Consider the following 18,010-nt stretch of genomic DNA (forward strand, 5'->3'; position numbering starts at 1 on the left):
CCATCAAGCAAGCCTTGTATGTCTTTCAGCATGAATTACAAGATTGCAGAAATCTTATTTCAGAGACTGTTTATCACCGTGCTGCTGCTGCTTCTGGGTTTCCTGGGTCACTGGAGCCAGTAGGACACAGAAGTACTTAGAGACATTCAGAGGTCAAGAAGTGTTGTGGGCCAACCTCATAGCGTCCCCAGTACTGCACTTACTTTCTTTGATATTACTTCGGTCTGACACATTGTTCTGGCTTCACTGTCCCAAGGAAGGCTGTACCAGTAGGCATTAGAGTAGGCTTCAGCGAGCCTTACATCTGTGTCACCCAGCCAGATACTGCTCAAATGATTCATTAAATCAGAACACAGAAAGTAACTTTACTTGAATGCTTTGGCATAAATATTTTATCAACTATAAGAACAAATCTTTTGTCATTTTTACTATATATTCTTATGGTTGAATTGGTAATTTGTGAAACAGATCTTATGAATTTTTCAAGTAGTTTCTGTACATTTAAGGAAATTGTGATTCTTTTGCTAAGAAGTTAAAATACATTGCTGATCTCTGCTGCAGATGATGAGCTCTAAATGTTTACATACATAATGATTGTTTTACAATTGTTTTAAGATGTTCTACAAGTAGAATGCAGTCTTGGTTGTAGAAGCAGAGAACCGAGTCTTGTTTTACCTTGGCTTTCTAAGGGCCCACCCCTAAACAAATGGGTTATATTTGATCCCAAATTAGAGTGGATTTTATCTCTAATATTATTCTAGTTAAATTTCTAATACTATTCTAGTTAAATCACAAATAAAACTGCATTTGATTTCAACTCACTGTAAGGTTCTTGCAAGGTCATATAATCTTCAGACTTCAAACCACTTCTCTTGGCCTCCTCTTAGGAGAGACTGGGAAAAATGTAGACAGGGTAGAATGAGCATTAGGTTTCTCTAAGATTAAATGTCCAGTTTTGACCTTTCCAGAAAGGATGCAACATACTTCATGACTTGGAAATGATAATCAAACTTCAGGATATAGTGGAAGATAAAAGTGTTAGGAGAAAAGCTACTGAGTACTTTTTCCAGAAACCTGGCCAAACTCCTCACAAACAGATCTTCAGATTGTGGCCCTTTGTCACCTCCTATAGTATGCTAGGGAATCAACCCTATTTTACGGATGGTGCTCATAAAAAGGATTATAGTCTGTTAAATCCTCTGCAGCCTCCCCATCACTACACTGAATAATGATGCATGTTGCAACTGGTGTAATGTCACTTAGATTGAGGAGTTCTTTGGGGTCTGAGTCAGAGTGCCTCTTTACTAGCTTCTGTAACTGGTGAGGAGAACCTTTGCAGGACACATGTTCATATGTCGTCATTGAGTCCCAGACACGGGATGGCCATTTTACTCTTAACGCTAAATAGTGGAGTAAATAAGCAAGACCCTGAAAGAAGGTAATACTTCCTCTTTCCATCAGGACAAAAGACCATATTACGCGTACCCTGTGGTGCAGGATGTTTGAGAACACAGACCAAAAAAGGCAGAGTGAGCATGGGATTTCATGGTCTACATCAAGAGAAACTATGAAGACCTCAAGTATTTTTGTTTGTTTGGAAGGGGCAGAGTTGTTTTGTTTCAAGTAGCAACTGTTGGACTTGCACCCCGTTCTGTGCATTGATATTGTGGCTCACCACTTCCTTCTCATGTATAGCCGAGGACTCGTATAGTGTACTTAACTTCATGGTGCAATTTCAGAGTGCCCTGACACTTTTCGTGGTATGCTACTGAGCAGAATCACTATTGTCATTACCATTGTAATCGACTTAAAGTGTCATCATGGCTTAGTACTTCGTATTATGTTATGATAGTGCTATCCTCTTTTCATTAAGAGCATGTGGATTAAATCTTTGTAGAATATGTAACAACATATCCTATAATATCCATGTGTAGGATTGTAACAACACCTAATTTCAGTGCTTAAATAAGACCTGGGCTCCCTTTAGAGTCTGCTGGCGTTCAAAATACCTTATTCTAAGTACTTGCACACCCTTGAGTCTATTGACTATTAAAAAAATCTGGGCTTCCAATTGTTCTAAAGGAAAGTACCTGAAACTAAACAGTGTGACTATATTTCTAAAATTATAAAATGATGGAGATCCCAACAGCAGTGCATTTATTCTTTCTAGTGAACAGCTGGATTTATTCAGTCGAACTATGGTATAAAATATGAACAGCCAGTCTGAGCCTCTGTTGAAAATCTAACCTGAGGCACTACTGTCTTTGTGACCAGCACGCTCAGCAATGCTGCATTGATTTTCCTAGAGTATACTTCCACAGCCAGAGAGTTATGTTCAAATAATTGCATTCATACCTACCATGGAGTGGGTGACTCTTTAAAAATGATCTGTAAAACAGATTTCTTATTTATTTGCCAGTTGGCAGTAGTAGATTCCTTTGTCTTCCTGTTGTAATATTTAGTATGTTAAACGAAATTTTATGTTATAGTAACAACTTTGAAATGTGAACTAGAATACAGAAATTATATCTTTTTTCCCCCAAAGAATTTTGCAAGATAATAAGTTGAAGCAGATAATAGGTACACATACAGTAGTCAAGAAAGAATGGAGAAAGCAGTGGGAAGATTGGTTGCTATACAAGCATGGGCACTTGCTGTTTTTAGTGTATACCCCTGGTACAGTCTAATGGAAAGCTTTCAAGATATTTTCAGGAAATGTCTGCTTTCATCTCACTTATCTGAACTGGCTGGTTCCAGTGAACTGTGGTCAGCTTCATCTACAAAGCCTATGCAAGAGGTTCCTCCTGCTAAAAGCTTTGAAACATTTCAGAACATTCTGGGATTAGTGTATATGCATTGGGCTGCAGTATTTAAAAAAACTCAAAATGAACATGATCACAAAACAAAAGCCATTGTTATATGTGTGCAGCCACTTTAGATAAATGTGTCATGTGGAGATGTACTCTAGAGGTTTACTCTCTTGGAGATAACAGTTCAGGAACTGGAGAATCTTGGGTTCAAGTACTCATTTTTATTTCTTTGCCCACCAAGAGTATATGTATTGCTCAACACTGACATTTCTGCATTATTTTTAAGAGGAATTCAGATGTTTATGATATCTCTACTGTGTTCTCATCTGAATGTCTGAAATGTACTAACACATATCGGATATGAATCAGATTTGCGGAGTGACTGTAAAAAGTGCACTTATAGATAGGCTTTTTCCTACAGAGACCACATACAGATCAGCTGGATAATGCTTTATTTGGCAAGTCTGACGGTAGAAAATAGGTTCCAGCTGAAAAAAATCATTCCTCACTGAGCTAGAAATATAATTATTTCCCATTCTGAAACAGAGTTTGCAGGATCTGAAGTTCAAAAACCCTTTCTTTTTATAAAAGCATTTGAATTTTGTCCCAGACTTTGTCCCTACTCTTGGTCACAATCTGTAGAGTTATATTTCTGTGCGAAATAGAAAAAAGGCAAGTTTTTCTAACATGGTATAAATAAACAAATAAACAAATAACATTCTTCCCTTTTATTCTCTTTATAATTTTAGATTGTCATTTGGGTAAGTGTGAACTCAAATAGGTTTTCTGTTAAGCAGTTCTTACTTATCAGCACTTCCTAAGCAAACTCAATCTGCTTATTTGGCATGTTGTGCAGGAGATCAGTATTACTTTACTTCCTCCTAGCGTGTTGCAGTATTACTTGGGAAATATATATATAGAATGGTATTTTGAGGGATTTGCAGTGTTGCTCATTGGGATGTTAATAGTGCCAACATGAAAATTAATGAAATATCTTCTTCATTTGTAAGGGAGAAAATAGAAGAAGAAACATAAACAATTTGAAAGAGGTGTTTATCCCCATACAAAAAAGCATTGTGTTGCTAGCAGTGTTGTACAAGAAAGCAACCAGTTTTCTAAATTTCAGTGCAACATACATGTGCAACAACAGCTGCAGTCTTTTTCTGCTCTGGTATTTCTTGTGGTTAGCCTCTTGGATGGGATGTTTGGAAGTACTATACCCAGTGCAAACTGTCTGGGGTGAATCCAGTTCCAATTAGTTCCCCTTTACAGTTCTGGTCCTTGGTCTCATCAGCAGGAGTGGAGCCTTAGCATACCCTATGTCCTAGACTTTTGCACGTCGCTAGCGGGTTTTAGAGCTTCTGCTTTAGTTACCCTTGGGAACTTTATATTCCAAATGTACTTGTGGTTTATAAATTAAAAGAATGATAGTAGGGAAAGTACTTTCTTCTGCCACTTCATTTTTGCCTTTTGTATGAGTAAACAAAAGATTTCTGTTGCAGCTTCTTTTTCAACCTTCTGACAGATAGCATGCCTGATTTTGGAAGACATTTTTATCGTGCTGACTCTTTGGGGAGCTACTCGGTCAGTGGAGTTCATGTCCTACTGAACTTCATGCCACAACTACGTGCTGATCAAGCAGATCAGAAAAAGTGTCCAGCCCTATTAGAGGCAGAACTGTCTTAAATTTGTTTCTTGAAAAGATATATATTCAGCAGATTTCTTTTGTAATGTCATATTTTCCCTCCTGTAATTGCTGCATACAGCTTTGTTTATTGGAAGTAATGTCATTGTAAATTATATAGTTACACTGTAATATAGGCAATTCTGAACAGATAATGCAAGTATGGCATTGTGAGTAATACAATACCATTAACAGCTGCCCTAAACTTAGTTTTAAACACATTTTAATTTCAATCACTGTGCAAACTGAGCTGTTAATTTTGCAACTGAGTCCTGAAGCTCTAGCCTTATGGAAATATACTTGCTTCCTTATTAATAATTAATCTTAATACATTCAATGCAAACACGTTTTTTTTAACTATGAAACATTACCCATCTGTTAGAAGAAAAACATGACTGACACACAAACACATCTTTTATTTTCAGAGTTTTAACTTGGTAAACTTTCTGAAGTTACATTTGCTGGGGACATAATACACAGGTGATGTTTTTGACTTAGAAGAAACTTTGCATCATAAGATGCAAATCAATGTTTATTTGGCTTGTTGTTTCTGAACAACAAAGAAATAAATTTAGAGGTATACATCATTGAAAGGTTACTACTGCTTCTTAGAATGTGATCTCCTGTTATTCTGTACCAGCATAATTTCTAGTATGGGTTCTAGATTAATTTGTTTTGTGCTGTGCAGAGTGTCATAACAATACCACTGTTAGCCTAAGAGATGTGTCCTGTTGTTCTTTCAGGTCTGCAATAAATTGTGCCCAAAGTATAAGTGTTGCATTACTTAACTCTTCTGGAACCACTGTAACAGAAAAACTTTGATTATAGGAAATCCCCAAACGAACAGTAGCTTTCGAAGATCTTACCAGTTTTCTCCTTATAGTACATGATGCAGATTAAGAAATGTAAAACATTATAATGCAAGGCAGAAAGATAAACTGTCCCTAAAAAGACAGTACTTCATTTTGGGGATGCTGGTTTCTGTTGTCATATTGCTGTTGAAAGTGTCAGACCTGACATGGCAGACAGTGTTTTTGTAAATAACATTTTTTTAAGGAGAAGGAATCCTGCAAATAATGGAAAAAATGAAGAAGAAAAGTGGCTTTATGAATGAATTACGTCTTGGAAAACAGAACTAGTTGACTAACCGAGCAAAGTTACAATTTCTTTGGATCAGAGCAGTAGTCCAAGTAACTTCTCAAAGACCCATGCATCAAAGATCTATGTCAGCTGGGGGAAATGAACAGAGGTGCATTTCATTAGCTTTTATGTGGATAATGTTATGCTGGAGAATGTTGGTGTTTCTATAATACTCTATAGTAACCAGAGTGAAAGTGAAAATTACTTACAGGCATGAAAAATTTGGAGGGAGGAAGAGGTTACAACTAATTAATTCAGAAAGGAAAGAAATGCGTTTTGATACGATAAATGATAGTGAGTAGTACACTGATGAACTGAAGGCTTGCTTTCATTCCCTACTAATGTAGGAAACGAGTACAAAGAAAATTTGTACTTCTTCTTAGTTTGTTACTTCTTGACACATAAAAGCATTTTGGCACCAAGTGTGCTGATTCACTCTGGCAATAAAGTCCTGGTCCTGATATAGAATGTAAAGACAGAAAGTGAAAAATGTACAGTATTTTCTGAAATGTGTTCCTTTCATATTCATGAAAACAAGCAGGAAATAGTCTCTTTGGGGAGTTCATTATGTTTAACTTTTGAAAGAAAAAAAAATGAACACAGTTGAAGCAAATCTATTCCTAGCATGTCTCTTTACTCAGCTGCATTATTCCAGGTGTTTGATTTGTATATTGGACTGAAAGGCAGATAATCAAGTTACAGTGTAAGAAAGTTCTGAAACTAAACTATGGTCAATTTTGTGATCATTGTTTCCATGGTAACAGAGTACAGGTGAGTACATTTTACAAAGTCAAGTATTGGCAAATTTTTTACCTAAGCACATTACGTTGTAGCTGTTCCAACTGTATGACAGTATATTTCTGATTTAATCTTTATTGAAGTGGGTTTTTTTGGTTTGGTTTGGTTTGTTGTTTTTTTTTTTCATAGCATTGAGATAACGACTTGATGGGAATAGACTTCCAGTGTGTGGTAGCAACAAAAACCCAGCAACTGCAAAAATGGAGGTACATAAAATAATACTGAATTCATAAAATGTGCCAGGTTGATACATTAATGCATCTTTTAGATATTAAATTGTCTCATTGTATGTTGTATGTGCCCAATAATATATACAAGAGTGTATATTTTACAAAGCACTTAAAAGGTTCAGGCTCTCTAAAGCTTAGGTCTTAGTATTTGCTAATTTCACTGTGACTTATACCTGTGCTTAATTTAATGTAGCTAAGTAACCCAAGGGCTGCAATGGCATAGATTGCAGTATGTGGGAGGTGTCAAAGGAAAACTTTGTGGAACATAAAATGTAAGGAACAGAAGACTGAAAAGGATGAAAGGATCAATTTTAAAATAAATTTTAAATGTTTAAATTTTTGGCTAAGTTGAAAAAGAGGGAAAAACGGGAGCAAATGCTAGGACTGAGAAGTACTTTTGACCTGTCAGCTGGTTAGCAGGAAACAGACTTCACATAAATGGAGCTCTTTAAACAAGGCCTGTCCTTGAAATGTGTACCTAAGAAACTTAGATTTGTTAGAGGGAAACAGCTGATAGTGATTTCTTTTCTTCTGGGCTTATATTGTGAACATTCTATTGCTGTGGATTTATGCAGCTAAGTAAGCTAAATTGAAACCTTTCGGAACAATTCCTTGTATGAATGGTCTTTAAACGGTATTACTAAGTTCTGATTCTTTGTTTTTGTGAACTAGCACTGTAGTAATAACTTGGAATGTGGTGATGCAAAGGTGGGTACAATACTGGTTTAGGTATTTAAATAATCGTTCTGCAGTCATATCTGCTAATACAAAATGGTGAAACAGTCATTGATCCAGCTAAACTGAAAAGTACTTAGGATAAGAAACCAAGATCTGTGAGCCAGTTTTGGTGCTTCCCTTGTCTTCTTGTCTGAATAGAGGTTTTTCTAATCCACTGTTAAAGAAATTTTCTGGAAGGTCTGTCTTGTACAAGACTGCCCAAATAATTGTTGTGGTGTGTTTTTTTTTGGTTTGTTTGTTTGTTTTCTGAACCTGATATGATATTTTGTGGTCGTAGTCACTTTAAAATAAGCAAACATTTGAAAATAGAGTTCCTAAAATCCTTAATACAGGATGCAAATAGAACCATTCTGTATTGTTATAGCTTTAAGGGAGTCCAGTCCTGTCCCTGATTTTTTGTCACTGGCATTGTATCATCAAAGTATTTCCAGAGCGGTGGTTGTCTTCTTTCCTGTTAGACAGGCTAAGCTTGGGTGTGAAAACCAGTGATCTCCTAGTACTTAATGACGTCAACTACTTAATGTTCCAGGAACAGCATATATCTGGCAAATGCTGGCAGAGAACGTGACATCATTTTCCATCTGTTGAATATTCTGAGAAGTGTAGTTCCTTTCCAGGACACTTACCAAGGGAACTTTTTTTGTTTTGTGTGTGTATACATAGGGTCAGGAAACTTGTTCAGAAGGAACATTATAGGAGTGGATTCTGTGTTGATGCTTGCATTTCAAAGGTTAAAGTAATTGTCCAATGAGAAGACTTGTAAAGTTACTCTCATCTGCATAGAAATTGCTGTGGTCATGCTTATGTACTGCTGGTCACTCACACGGAATTGGAATATGGAAATAGTGAGAAATTCCACTTCCAAGTTGCTTTTGAGGACGAACTGTACTACACCATTACGTTGTGGCAGAATTGTATGTCCAAGCCAACCTGGTCCAAGTCCCCTGCTCAAGCTGGGCCACCCAGAGCAGGCTGCCCAGGACCATGTCCAGGCAGCTTCCGAATGTCTCCCAGGGGAGAGACCCCCCAGCCTCTGGGCAGTCCCTGCCAGTGCTCTGTCACCCGCACAGTAAAGGAGAGCTTCCAGTCTTCCAGTTTGTACCCACTGCCTCTTGTAGAAACTCCCATTACTGCAGGTATGCTTTCTGTTTGCTGTTAGTTGTATTCATTCTTCTGTGCCAGGAGTGACGTTTTGGTCCCACTCCCAGGGAATAGAAGTTGACTACTATTTGGTTACCAACTAAATGAAAAGTGTGTGGGAGGTGAACTTTGAAAGAAGAAAAATATAATTATTGTAAGTATATACATAAATATGGTTCAAAAAACAGTTTTGTAGAAGCTGCATATGAAAAAGTGAAGGTAGTGGAAACTGTGAACAAAGCTACCTCTTGAATGAACCCTAAGTTTTGTAGTATGTTTGGATTAAGTAGGAATTCCAGTCATTGATTTTGTTTGTAGCATTGATTTAAGTGTAGTGGACAAAAAAAAACAAACAAAAAAAATGAATAATTTAGTTTCTGTTCCCATCAGAGGATTAAACTGTGCATGGATGCTGTGGACAAGTCAGTACACAGTAATGAAGGGAAAGTTAAATAATAAATAAAATATAAACTGCACTTTAGCTACAAAAGTCTTGTCTTTATGATGAGAATAGGATCTTTAGGCTATATTTAAAACTAGACCAGAAGTACCTTTTTTTTCCTGCAGTAAGAAAATTATCTATTTCTGTCAGTTGCTATCATTCAACATTGTGTGTTTTATCTTTCTTTGAAGAAAACAGAAAACACAATAAATTTGTGGAGATGAAAGAAAAATACCTCTGAATACTGACTTTCCTCTTTGGCCAATAGGAAGTACTAACAAAGGGTCCCAAAGTAGGAGTTGCTTTTATTTCATAGTTGCAAATGATACTAACCATAATCGCATTTTTTCCCACTAGTATAATTATTTAATTAAAAGGAAGACAATATGAGAGATATTTTTAAATACCACTGCATTATGTTTGTAAGTTAGATTCTTCCAGTTCAAGATTGTCTGTCAAATATTAATGTGTTCTAATGGAAAATTCACTTTAGGACAGTCTTTTGCTTTTAACAAGGTTTTCTGATTTATTTATTTATTTATTTTTAATGTTGAGCTTTTTAAATCATGCTCAAACTGAAGTAGTAAGAAATCAGTGTGTTTTTTTTAATGGAACTGAGCATAATGGCTAAATTAAATAATGGGGATGTAATGTTTATAATTTCTGCACGGTATGACTGTGAAACTATTTAAATATCCCAAAGATTATAATTTTTGTAAGTTCCATAGTATCGCAGCTTTAAGCTACAACTACACACACACTGTGCTTCAGATCGATTTTCTGGCTAATACTAACTTGCCTGATGGACATGTTTTGCTTCAATGTCTGTGGAAATCCCTGCTGTGATTTGAGATACTGCACTAACAAAATTGCTGTCCCTAGACAAGTATACTGTGTGTAGTGATACGCTGGTGAATGAAGGACTCTACCTCAAATTGAGCAAGTAGGCAGTGTGTTGGGTAGAACATCCAGAATGACAGTGATGTATTGACTTACACTGTCAAAATGCCCCAGCACCTTTCAGTAGGGATTTATGCAGTGGATAAATACAGAAAGTTTTTCAGTTCATCCCATCAACAGAAGCACTAATATTAAGGGATTGATACATTGGCCACCGTCCAGTTACATGGAGAGGCAAATGGTCTACAGGCCACAATGCCTGTCTATTTCAGTGAGTTTTACTGCTGATCTGTAACACTTGTTGTATTGACTCAGTCTAGTCATTTGTCTTAAACAAAACAGAAACTTACCGTTTAATCAGTTGCATTAGAGACTTCCGCCATAGGAATATAATTAAAATGGAATCTAAGAGTATATTTTGGAAAACTCTGCTATATTAAAAGAATGTCATTTCTGATTAGTAATATTTTTATTGCATTGCTAAGCCCATCAAATCTGTAACACAGGTTGTACAAATATAAAGTATTTGTTAAGGCACAAAAAAAAGAGTTCCTTGTGTGTTGACGGAGTAGAACAGATTATAATGGAATGGTTGCGCCAATTTAACATGGCTTTGTGTATTTCCAGAGGGTTTTTAACACGTTATGAGATGAACTATTACTGAAAATGACGTGCAGCATGACACTGCTATTCAGGTTTTATAAACCTGTTCAAAAGCTTATTTACATCTACGGACAAGGTTTTGTGCTATCTCTTTTGGTTCAGTGCAAGGAGTGGGAAATTTACTGTAGATTGGTGCTGAAGGAGTCTTGGGCTGTTGATGAAATTAAAGTGCCTTGTATTACTGAAACAACTTTAGGGGTGCCTGTCAAGGTGACAGCAGCCTCCTTGGCGTTGTCCTATGACCCACTGTTGATCCCAGAAGTGGTTCAACATGCTCAGCTTGGCCATCAGCCTGCCTTCTGCAGAAGGACTTGCTCTGGGATCCGCAGTAGCTTCTGCTTTGACCAGCCTTCCATGGGGTTGGTCTGAAGACAACACCCTCTCCTAGCACTTGCCAACCAGCACTGCTGCATATGGCACATTTTGAGCCACTCAGCACTGTGCTGATCCTCTACACCCTATAGAAGCAATCCAAGCAGAGATGATTTCACCTCGGAATGGTAGGTACAGATGTGGGAAAAGGTACTCTTCTTCTTAATGCTCCTTGTAACTCCCCAAAACAGAAGATATTTAGGTAATACTGTCCTAAACTGTATTTTTGACAAAAAGAATATGTAAGAAGAGAAAATCAGGAAATACTCTGTTCTTGTAATTTAGTTCCTCTAAGTATTAATTAATTATTCATAAAGATGATAACCGCTGTCCTACATTCATGACTTCATTTTTCTAGATATGTAAGTGACTTGTAAGAGTCTTGCACATGTGAGTTTTGAGTGGAAATTACCCAGACTTACAAATTAACTCCGTTATTTGTGACTCGCACGATGGTAGTAATTCCTGCTTTTGATTTGAAGACTTATGGCCACATGACAACAAAAGTGGTTCACAGGCATGCAACTATTAAGGCATTAAACTATATCTGATGCAGTAAGAAAACCAGCCGATACCCAGTTGTTGAGAACAAGTTTGCTTGTTTCGTGCAATAGTGTAAACTCTCAAATGTATTCCTATGTCTGCATAGCAAGGGTAACTCAGCCCAATGGGGAAGAGTAGAAGTGATTATGGCCAGGAAAACATGAAGTGCAGAGAAGACAAAATGGTGTAGTTAGCTTTTAGCAGCCTGCTCAATGAGGAAGTCCTCAGCTAAAAATTTACATCAGCTGCTCTGCTTTCACAGCCATTTGATCACAGGCACGAAAGGAGCCATGATCCCTCACCAGTCTGTGCCAAACCCCAGCAACATGCTTCAATGTAAAGTTGTCACTGAAATATTTGTCATTTGTATCCAAATATTGGTGATAACCTTGAAAACTTTCAATATTCAAGGTTTTCCTGTTCAGACAGAGATCTGTTTGATGTTTTCTTGTAGCTGATGGGTAATGATAAATGGCACTCCGCGGTGTGGCACCTGCACAGTTACATTGCTTCATGTTTTTTAGCATCATGTCTCCTAAATCAGTCCTCGTTGACAATGTGATATGACTTTGTCATAGCGGTGGAGCAAATATGCGTTGGCTTTTTTAAGTGCTAATAGTATGTTGCTGGAATGGCTGCTTGATCTTTCAGGCCCTTTACTAGCTACATTAAATCACCTGAAGTGATGCTTGAGGCTTGCAAACATTTTTATTCTCTATCAGGTGTAAACAGTGTGTGATTCCAGACCATCAGCTAAAATGCTTGTGGGATAAGAGCTAGCCATGGTCCGGTTGGTGACTACCCAAAGACAGCAGAAAAATGCTTTGGACAGCAGAAAAATGCAGGTGGGGACCCTTAGTGAGAGTCTGCTGAAGGCACCTTAGTCAGAAGCTTGTTGGCACCTTCCCTGAAGCACGTATGTGGCAGTCTGTGACTGTTTGCTGGGGAAGGAAAAAAAAAATGTGCTGCCGCTATTTGCCACCAGCTCTTGCTTCATTTCCATGTTCTGAAATGAGTGTTCAAGAAACTTTTGTGATCATTGTTGCAACTCTGTCATCCTGGTTATGATGAGTGTAAAAAATATAAGTGCCTGAAACAAAAGCTAGAAGAAAAATGAGAGAATTAAAAGGAAAAGAACTATGTTGTGATGAATGTGTTAGTCATTCATAGTGCTCAAACACCTATAGTTGGCAAAAATGTTTATATCCTACTTTCCAAAGCTTTCTGCAGAAAGACAAGCGGCACATGCCTGTTCCTTCATTCTGCTTTAGAATTCTGTTCTTGCTCTACTGAGCATGTGAAACAAGGTAAAGTTTAAATAAGTGCTTCCGCCACGCGACTTGCTTTTATTTTTTAAGATTCTGCCTTTAGAAATAGAAAGACTGGCAATACTTAGATTTCTCTAAGAGGGTGTAATTATTAGTTATATTGAGAATAAGCATATGGCTTTTGTTCATGAGTGTACAACTGCTGTGCATGGTATCAAGTACACTTCTGTGTACCCCTATTCTCTGCACTTTTTCTGTAAGTTTAAGTGGCCAATTTTAGAGACTGGAAAGGAAAACAACTCTTAGGTGGTTGTGTTCTGACCGTTTTCAGGTGCATGTTCAGAGATCTCCAACTTGGTGATATCATACAGGTGGCTTCGAAATTTTAGCTTTTTCAAAGGGGATTGCAGAGTTCATATTAAACAAGAAGTCCAGGAAGTTTTTCTTGAAGTCCAGTGTGTGCAGGGGAGATGGTTTTGTAAGTATTGTAAAGTTTATTTAGACAGACTTTTTGCATCTTTGTTTACGAAGTGCCAACTAGTGTTTTATCACCGTACAAAAATTGCCACTCTGCCATCGTCTTTTCTGAATGTATTCTGTTGTATCGGTTAAGGTAGGTGTAGAGCTGTGAACAAATCCTTCACACAACGCTATCAATTTATTACGTTTACTCCATGAAATGTGACTGGCTTCTAGAAATGTTCTAATTTAGGTCAAACTTCAAAATGTACTTGTCAAATGTTTTTGTAAGGCGACTAATTCATAGAAAGCTTGGGGCTTGAGTAGAAGCACTGAAGCTATGTAAACATTCTGTAGTAGCCAGATGTCACTTAATGTAATACCTTGGTCTTCACGTGAATTTTTTTTGAACATGTAGCATATGTGGAATAGCCAGCAAATACAAATTTTATCACTCAGATATAGTTTGACATTCTTAACACTTTTTAAACTTTACAAAGACCTGTTTACCATATGGTGTAAGTGGGTGTGCAGGAAACGACACTGTTTCATGAAGCCTGATCTATACTGTACTACTTTTCCATGAAGTGAGCGTGAAAGTTTCCTCTTAACTGTGCTGAGGGCAATCCTTTGAAGCATAGGCATATAACTTTGGACAGTAACATCTGTGTGCACTTCTGTAGATGATAGTTGTTTGGTTTTAATCACTTAATCCTTTATACTCTCTTATTTGACTTTTTCACAACAGTTTGTTCCATGTTAATGTTGCAACATGTGAAAGAACTAACAGAAAAGCACCATTTATATTTTTCTTTTCGCTGCTGCAGTAACCAGTCATTATTGTCCAAGTATCTTCTGTCCTGTTTATATTCTGCCTTTTTTGAAGATGCTGAGAGTTTCAAGGCAATTCCACGATGCTTAAAGTTGAAATCCTATATATCATTTCATTGAATTATTCATGATAGTTTTTTTCAGAGCTATGGTCATTGTAGCTGGCAAGATAATGACTCCAAAGACTGTTCTGGTTTATTTGCATACTATTATGGTTTAATTCAGTTAGCATGCAAAGATGAGAGCACAGCCTTCAAGCTCTATTGTGCAGTACCACAAATATACGTTGGACCAGTGTTACTAAGACCATGAAACTTATTACTCAGTGCAAACTGGCAAGTTGTGCTTGCTCAAAAGACAAAAGATTCTGCTTCTGTTCAAACAGCCATTTAAAAGCAGAACAGTACCTGAGAACCACTGCTTTTCAAATGACAAGTCAGAGCATCACTTAAATGCCAAAAGGACACAGTTTTCCAAGACTAAAGTGTTTGTACACGTATTCATAAATGTATAATCCATTGCTTCATCTAGATGCCTTTTTTTTAATAATTGCTAGAAACTTCTGTGTGTCTCTGAACTTACTTCTTGATTTTGTCTCCTGCTTATCAGATGATTAATAGCTTAATGACTTTTTAAATGAAGGTCATGTAAGAAAAAAAAAAAAAAAAAAAAAACAACAGCTAAAACTTATTTTCATTTTTTAAGTTTGTTCCTCAATATTGAATGCCTGACAGTTTCTCTGACAATACGAATACTTTTTTCTTCCTTAGCATGGGCTATAATAGCTGCTCTGTATACAGGATGTCTTAAACAGGGTGCGGTAGTTAGGAAATATTTGTAATTTATGAAACTATGTAATTTCACAAACTGCAGTTCCAAAAATATATACATACAAATGCGCGCACACACACACACATGCATGTATATATATGGGGGGAAGAGAGAGAGAGACTGTTTAGCCTGTGAGCTTTGTGGCATAAAGGTTTTGGTATGTTAGTATATTGCTTAAAACTGCATAAGATTTCTGCTCTTTTAGAGAAATTACTCTCTTAACCACAAGGTAGGAGAAAGAAAATTAAGTTAAAATGTATGTAGATCTACAATACTGCAGAGAGTGTTTTGCAGCCTCCTGGCACCAGCACTCAGGAAGTCATGACACCAGTTTATGCCACCAGTCTCTTCTCGTATACAGCCTCTTAAATCTGGAGAAGAGTGACTTGAAGAGTAGGGACAATGCATCTCCAAGTCTTTGACCCACTCACCTCATCTCCAGACCAACAACCTGAAGTGGTCACTCTGATCTTCTATCAGCAATTTCTGTTTCCCTGCTGATAAAGCATTATGATGCAAAAATCAACCTCCAGATTGTCAGCCCTGGTCAGAGGCACTCTGTTTTACCAGATTAAACAGTAACTACTGTAATTCTCACCAGGAAGGAGACAACTCAGCCATGTCTGTCAAATTACAGGAAAAAAAAATAAAAAAAAAAAATAAGTAGCCTCAGTCAAAACATCACAAATCCCACTGTGAATATTTCACTTTTGTGGGAGGATTCATATAGCAGTGTTAGTGCATCAGTCTGTTTTGTGCCACACCGTGTCATTACTTTGAGCATCCCTTAAAATCCTACTCACCAAGTGTCAGTGCTAGGTAGTTATTTAGCATATGCATATTAGCATATACATATTGAAATAGAATCAAAAATAAATGAAAAAATTCTTAATTTTATTAATGAAAAAATTTTGGAAACTTTTTTGTGTTAAGGAACTGTTTTATTTAATTTAAGTCTTATTATCTTTTTTGTTAATAAGATTGTTTTTTATTATTTGTTATATTGTATGTTTGTTATTATTGATTATTATTTGTTATTATCTTAGTTGTTACTTGCAGGCTCTTTGAGCTGCGAAGTTTATAATAAGCTGTAGACTACCTTGAGCAACTTCTTAAAAGCATGTAATTTCCCAAACATTCTAAAATGTTCCTGTATGGTGTCTATTTATCTGTGGCACTAATCTGAATATAGTTTTTGTGACCACGTGACTTCATTTTGTGCTGACTGTGGGGGCAGTCCCCCACATAAGCGGACCAGACCCTCATGTATCTTACAAATGTAATGGTATGAAGCCTGACAGTGTGTGACTCTGCAGTTATGTACAACATCTGCCAAGGTGCCCTGCTTAGAATTTATGGTTAAAATATTCTTAGTTACTTTAAGGTGAATTTTATACCTCTTTTATATTTCATTCGTACAAGGAACCGTACAAGTTCTACGAGATTAACATTTAGGAGCTTTTTGGTAAAGATAAAAATATTGACATTTATATTTTTTCTTTTTTATATGTAATTTTGTATTTTGTTCTGAAATTTGCTTATGGTAGATAGCATCAGTATACAACCAATTAGAGGCATACAAACTACTAGCCCATTTATTTCTATTTAAACTTTATTTAGTTTCACTATATCTTAATAAGATTAAATATTTCAGTACAGCTCATACATATTGTATATAATGTATACAGTCTTATGTATTGTACTGTAACAAACCAAGTGTGACATTATAAATCACCTTTCTTCAGCACAGTGCTTTGAACTTTTACAAGCCTTGCTTTTTTACATCTAATACTGCAAAGTCTCTTTAATGTATCAAAAAAATATATTTATTTATTTATTTATTTCCCAGATTGTCACAAATTAGTCCAGTTTTCAAGAACACTCAGACAAGCCCAATGTACACACAGTTCCTGACCACGCTGCTAGAAGAACTGCATTTCAAAAATGAAGATCTGGAAAGTTTAACAAGAATATTTAGGAAGGACAGCCTACATGGATGGTCAGTCACTTCTAAGCTATTCTGCATTTCATAAAACTAAGCAAATTGATTATTTTAATTTCCAGCATTTTGTAAGTATGCATAGTAACTATAGATCGTATCAGCCTTAGTAGAAAATGTGTAAAGTACATTTTAAAGTATAGAAATATATATGGTATGGAAATGAGTGTCATGGTTCTGTCACTTACAGTAAATGCCAGCTGCTTATTACTTATCATTTTAATCTTTTGAGAATATATACTTGTTTTATATGTAGTTGGCTCACTGCAATTTTGGAGGGAATTTTTACTCAAGTTCTCTTAGGATTTACAAAAAAAAAAAAAAAAAAAAAAAAAGAGTGGCTACAATGGCTAAGTCTCAGCACAATGTAATTGTTTTATTTAGTCTGTGTGATACAAAGTTAAGCTAAAAGCTACGCATTTTTTGCAATAACGCTGAGACCACATTTTGCAGTCTGGATAGGTGGGGAAAAAATGAGAGCACATAGCTTATGTATGCTGACATTCAACAGATTCAATAAATCTAGCATCATAGTATTTAATGAAATAATTTGTGTGTTAATATTACTGATCTCAGTCCTTTGTTTCCCACAGAACAAAACAATCATCTTTACATCTCCCGCTATCTGAAATAAGGGCATGGAGAACAAAAACGCACTTTCAATTGTTGGATAATTTAAAATGAAAAATAAAATTAAGAATTCATTGTACTTCTTGCACTTTTGCTTTCTCATTTCTTTCTCATGAAGATCTTTGAAGTCATTTGCAGAAGCTGACTCAGTAACAGCAGTTCTTTAAGGTATGCATAAAAACTAGTTAAAATGTGGATGGTCTGAAGACTGTATTTAAAAGCAGTAGAAAGGAACCCGGATTTTTTTGGTTTGGATTTTTGTTTGGGAAATTTTGACTCAAATTTGCCTACAGTAATTGGGGAAAGAAAGAAAAAAATCTTGCAGGTTAAGAACACCACTGCCTTCTTTCCAGTCGACTGAGTGGAGGGAGCAGTATTCTTTAAGAATGATGGAGATGATACACATCTATTGCCAGTTTATCTTGCTACTTCTAAAAAAAGGTGTGGTCCTTGAACTTGTGTAAAAGGTTTCTAAACATTCTCTAATCGTTACTAATTTTGACTTCAAAATAGGTTTATTTGAAATTTATTT

The 18,010-nt window shown here is 36.3% G+C and overlaps 1 protein-coding gene across 3 annotated transcripts in view; it reads left to right on the forward strand.

Annotated features, from left to right (window-relative positions):
- The window catches only part of RPAP2 (RNA polymerase II associated protein 2), a 36,266-nt gene extending 18,709 nt beyond the window's left edge, over positions 1 to 17,557 (forward strand). The window contains exons 12-13 of one of the 3 annotated variants that reach the window (XM_084527274.1): positions 16,699 to 16,848; positions 17,442 to 17,557. In XM_084527274.1, the coding sequence (XP_084383400.1) occupies positions 16,699 to 16,848; position 17,442 (151 nt within the window). In that variant the 3' untranslated portion in view covers positions 17,443 to 17,557. Of the gene's footprint in view, positions 1 to 16,698; positions 17,398 to 17,441 lie in introns of those variants that run through there. The other 2 variants (XR_014695390.1, XM_084527273.1) reach the window with 2 other exon arrangements.
- Positions 17,558 to 18,010: the final 453 nt, after the last annotated feature.

Source organism: Aythya ferina, assembly GCF_964211825.1.
Source record: "Aythya ferina genome assembly, chromosome: 8".
NCBI lineage: Eukaryota > Metazoa > Chordata > Aves > Anseriformes > Anatidae > Aythya > Aythya ferina.